Source organism: Orycteropus afer, unplaced genomic scaffold, assembly GCF_000298275.1.
Source record: "Orycteropus afer afer isolate SDZICR_OR568_19922 unplaced genomic scaffold, OryAfe1.0 scaffold00130, whole genome shotgun sequence".
NCBI lineage: Eukaryota > Metazoa > Chordata > Mammalia > Tubulidentata > Orycteropodidae > Orycteropus > Orycteropus afer.
In genome coordinates, this window is record NW_006921717.1 from 5,939,575 (window position 1) to 5,944,711 (window position 5,137).

The 5,137-nt window shown below is 55.3% G+C and overlaps 1 protein-coding gene across 1 annotated transcript; it reads right to left on the reverse strand.

Moving 5' to 3' along the window:
* Positions 1–342: 342 nt before the first annotated feature.
* LGALS12 (galectin 12) lies at positions 343–3,732 on the reverse strand. The gene is made up of 4 exons (XM_007944996.1): positions 3,649–3,732; positions 1,845–1,933; positions 1,490–1,703; positions 343–516 (listed from the first exon to the last, which is right to left on the reverse strand). Exons 1-4 carry the CDS (start codon positions 3,715–3,717, stop codon positions 343–345), a joined length of 546 nt encoding a protein of 181 aa, XP_007943187.1. The 5' UTR covers positions 3,718–3,732.
* Between the last annotated feature and the right edge of the window lie 1,405 nt (positions 3,733–5,137).

Sequence of the window (5,137 nt, forward strand, 5' to 3'; positions counted from 1 at the left end):
CAGATGCCTTTTCTGGGTCAATTGAGATGATCACGTGCTTCTTTTGTTTGATTTATGGTGGATTATGTTGATGGGCATCTGCATTTTTAATAAATTCCTCAGGTGGGAGTGACTAGCTGGCTGCAGTCTGTTTTGGCCTCATTGCTCTGGCCACTCCCTTCCTGACCATTCATTGCATTTCAGTATTAACCAGACTCCACACCTGTACAGACTTCTGGACCCCCTCTCCGTCATCACCTTCTCCCCCTGTCCCTACTCACATCTGACACCTCTATGATTCCCTCTCCCTTATCTGCTTCTTGGTTGAGGGCAGAGGAGGAGATGCCCAGGCATGTCTAGGTATCAGAGGACATCAGAAGCTGCTGCCGCACAGGCTTTGGTACCAGAGAAACTTACATTGATGTTCAGGAACCCAACAGCCTTCACCAAGATGTCACCGAATATGCCCAGTGTGTCCACCCGGGACAGTGGGAGCCGGTAGGTATAGTGGAGAAAGTGCTGTCCATTCACGCTCACCTGGGGAGAGGGACAGAGGCTGGCTCAGTTGCATTAACATTCATTGAGTTCATAATAAACTGCCAAGCACTGGTAAGTACTTCTACCTAAAGTTTTATCATTGAATGTCGCAAAAACTCTATGTATGAGGTAGGTACATTTTACAGATGAAGTGCCTGAGGCTTAGGAGCTTAGGTCACCTTCCCAAGGTTGCAGAAGTGGGAGACAGCAGAGCTGGCCTTGGAATCAGGCCCCTTTCAGTGCCTCTCTCTGCCCTTGACATAGCACTTCTCTGTGCAGTCCCTCACTTCACCTTCTTAGCAGACCTACAAGCAGCAGCAGCATCCCCAACTCCAGGTGAGGAAACGGAGGCTCAGGAGGTTGTGTGATCACCCTGTATCCCACAACACAACCCCAGCTGCCCCACCCACAGCTGGCTGGCTCACACCAGTTGCCTTCTGCACTGGAGAAGTCTGGAGGTCCCACCATCTTTCTTTCTAGCAGGAGTTCACATCAGAAGTCAAAGCTTTGAGGTCAAGTCCTTCTCTCCCCTGCCCCCTCAGCCATAACATGGAGATAATGATAGTGTTCACCTCCTGGAGCTGTTGTGAGGATTAAATGAGCTAATATATTTAAAAAGCTTAGACCAGCGCCTGGCATGTAGCGAGCACGCATGTGGTTGCCATGAGTTGGAATCAACTTGAAGACGACTGGTATTTTTTTCTGAGTGCTTGCTAAGACTATGGCTGTGATGTGCTCTCAGGCCAGATACGGGTAGCGCTTTCTTACAATGATGTGTCCCAGGCCATGTGCTCCAGGGAAGCTTGGAACTGGGCTTGGAAGTTCCTAGGAGCTCTTCTTGGCAAGAACTCTCAGTCCCCACCCCTTGTCACCAATGCCACTCAACACAGTGACTTGGAAATTTGGCTGAGGGAAGGGAGGGGCGGAAGGACACAAGTGTTAGATCAACTCGATGTCCATTCCTTCCATTCACCTTCACCGCCTCATTCCCAAAGAGGAAGAGGATGAGGAAGCTGGCCCCTCTCTGCAGGGCCAGGCCAGGCCACCGGGCTTCTGCTTGCCAGTGCCCACCACGCAAGGTGTTGCAGATGACGTGGGGCTTGATGGTGTGGAAGCGAGGGTTGAAGTGGATGGCGATATCTGGCCGGGGCTCTAGGCTGCAGCCGCACTGGAAGTCCACCTGGAACCTGGTGGGAGATGAGGTTCTCAAATGGCGACTCTGGTTGGAGACCCTCCCTATCACCAGGGTGACCCTGAAGGCACAGAGCATCCCCAATTTGGAGCCCCTAGAGTTGCGCTCCATCATCCCCATGGGCCACACCCCTTACCTGCGTGCATTTTGGGGTACTACTCCCTGTAGCATGACCATCTTGCCTGTGTGCAGGCCACCAAAAATTGTCGTGACATAAGGAACAATCTAAACAAGGAGAGAAACGCCATCCATGCTGGGTTGGAGAAAAAGGGCTCAGGGGCCCCATGCCAGCTTGGGGAGGGGAGGAGGTGCAGAAGAATAAGAACACTTAACACTTTGCCAGAATAGAAAGTGTCCTTATGGGGAGAAATGATTTTTCTCTGACATGTTCTCTCCCACCTACTCCCCCTTTTGGACCACCCGTCTTCAAAGCTACCTTGCACTGGGGAAGCCACATTCAACTCCACAGTCCCCTTGAAGAACCAGCTCAGCGCCCACCCCTGGCTTCCAGGGCTGGGTAGGCTGCTGTGTCCCCTGTGCTGTTCTCCATTCACTGGGTGCCATCCTGGCTCCCAGAAGCCTGATACCATGGCTTCCTGAAGACTGTCTAATGGTCAGAGACTGGGAACTAGGAGACAGAGGATGGACAATTGAGAACTAAGAGTTGACCCTGATAGGGACACTTGGAGCAATCCATAATAGTGGCCCCTGACTAAGGACTCACCTTTCTCCACGTAGCAGCTGCTAACATTCCTGAAACACACTGCACACTCTCACGACACCTTCCTGTTCCAGTGCCTTTCTCCTTCCACTTCATGGTCCTCCTGGTCTTTTACGACTCCTGCCACCTTCCCTGATGTCTTCTCCAAGCATCAGCCACTCTGGTACCTGAATTCTCCCTCTCCCAGCCCCTCTATTGTGCTCCCAGGCTCACCTGGCTGGCTTGGTCTTTGGCCCAGTGACAGAGGGAGACGTGTGGCTGGCTGGCTCTCACCCTGGGAGGCCACAGTGCCTCAGAGCCAAAGCCCTTCTTGCTTTTCCGTAGGCTTAGTGCCCAGCCTGACGCAGAGGGGCTCTGAATAGATGTTTGAGGGACACGTGTGAACAGCACAGCAGAAGCATGTGAGACACTGTCGCCAGATAGGCCCTCTCGTGTCCTCCAACTCCCAGCAGCCTTCAGAAGCCCAAACCACCTTGAAAGAGGAAGGACCGACCCACCAGCACTGCCGTCCTGGTGGAAGCTCTCAGCCTAAAGCAAGGAGCCACTGTCACCTGTGCAGCTACCTCACCCCATAGGTGACAGCTGGGGGGCTGCAAGGGGCCTGGACCCTACCTGTCAGAGCTGCCCACTTCCCAGCTCCAGGCCTGGCCTGTAATTAACTGAGCTGCTGTAGCTCTCCTGGGACAGAGGTCCAAGTCAGGACAAAGTGACAGTTAGTGTGCCTCAGTGCAGTCACAGCCCTGTGGGAGAGGGGTCCTTCCGGGAGTTCAGCCTTCTGCAAATCGGCCCCCGAACTGAGCAGAGAGACAGAGGTAACCCCTTGCGTCCCTGAGTTGGAGGTTCTGACGTAGCCCTCCCTTGAAAGCTGGAGATGAGACTGCCCCTCCCGGGTAACCATTGTCCCCTTGACTCCCCAATAATACTTCCCATGCCCCCCACCTCCAAGAAGCCACTTTAGGGGCACAGCACTGCCTCACCAGCTCTCTGCCTTCGAACTGCAAGGACCTTGACAGCCCAGCAGTCATTCACACCCCGGTGGGAATTAGCTGGTAAACCACCTTGCCAAGTTCAGGAGGGACTTCTAGAGTCCACAGGGAGGTGCAAGGGCAAGCGGGCCCCAAGACGGAGGTCCTCTCCTCCCCACCAGCTGGGAGTGTGAGCCCAGCTGGAAGGGACAAGCCCCAAGCTCCAGGAGGCTCCAAGTCAGAGGGCTGCTTACCGGGTGGAAGACTGGTGGCTGCAGGATGAAGTTGTCAGGAAGTGGGTCCAGCTTTTCTCCAGGTGACATGGGGGTGGGGGCACTCCAATTCAGGCTGCAATTAGGATTCCAGGAGCCCCGCCCCCACTGGGCAGACTGTGTTGGGCAGCTCCTAGCTGTGACTCTAATCTGCATTCTGCAGGGTCCTAGGGCCGCCGGAGCAGGTCTGGGAGGACAGCGGGCCAACTTGAGGCCCACGCCAGCCCCAGGCCTGTGCACAGCAGAGGCTGTGGCCAGGCTGGACGGGGGCTGTCAGCAGACACTCTGTGCCCAGGAGTGGCAGCTCCACTAACCACTAACAAACTGGCTAACCCACCCCTCCTGGGCTGAAGCCTGTGGCCCTTGCAGCAGGGGCCAGGGCCCGGTCCTTTGGGGGTACCGAGGGTTTGTGGTTTCCGGAGTTGCCGCCTGCTGGCCCTGAGCGGGTCAGGGTGGAGGGTGGAGGGTACACGTGTGCCCTGAGAAGCCCCGCCCCCAGCTCCCCGGACAGCCTTGGCGGCCTTCCCCTACTCGCGTCCCCACCCCAGCAGCCTGCTAAAGTTTCCTCATCTTTCCCTTGTTCCCTTGACTCTTTCCCCACTCTTCTCCTTCTTGCAAGTTTTAGTCTCCTGAGGCTTCGTTTCAGCACTGGATGGAAAAGCCAGGGCCCAGCTGGGGTCCCAGGAAAGTGGGGCAGAGGGAGGGCCAGAGGAGGGTTTCCTTAGGTCCAGAAAAGGGGACCTCACGGTGATGCTGGGGACCAGGGTTTTGCCTTGTCTTTGCTCTAACTTGCTGTGTGCCCTTGGGCAACTCATAACCCCTCTCTGGGCCTCAGTTTCCACATTTGTATTTTGAGGGATGACTGCAGACATATCTTACAAGGGTTCTGCCTCTGGGGGTGGGGCCCCAAGACCTGTGTTTTTATCAATCTCCCTGCAAAGCTTTGGACTCATCAGAAGCTCAAATTCTCAAATTCCAGTAAGGCTTTTCCTTTAAACAGCAGCCCAACCTCTTAACTGTATCCTGAGCTGGAAGGGTCCCAGGATCTGACGTGAGAGCAAGGGTCCCAGTGGCAGACGTGGCAGCAAGGGTTTCTGGGCAGGACCAGGCTGGGCAGAGGCTCAGGTGCATGGGGTGGGGAGGGGAGAGTGCATGGAAGGTCCCGGGGAGAGCACCTTCCGCAGAGGTGGTCGGTGGGCCGGCAGCACCAGCCTTACCTGGGAGCTTGTTAGAGATGCACCTTCTTGGGCCCCACTCTAGACCTCCTGAAGCCAAATCTCTAGGGGTGGAGCCCAGGAATCTGCATGTGGACAAGTTCTCCAGGTGTTTCAGATGCACCTTAATGTTTGAGAAGCTCGGACTTGTCTTAGCTGGGAGAGCTTTGGTAAGAGCCAAGGGGTTTCTTCAGTGCCTGCTGGATACTTAGCACTGGACCACGGGAGGTGCTGGTTCAGGGAAATCTGAGCAGAAC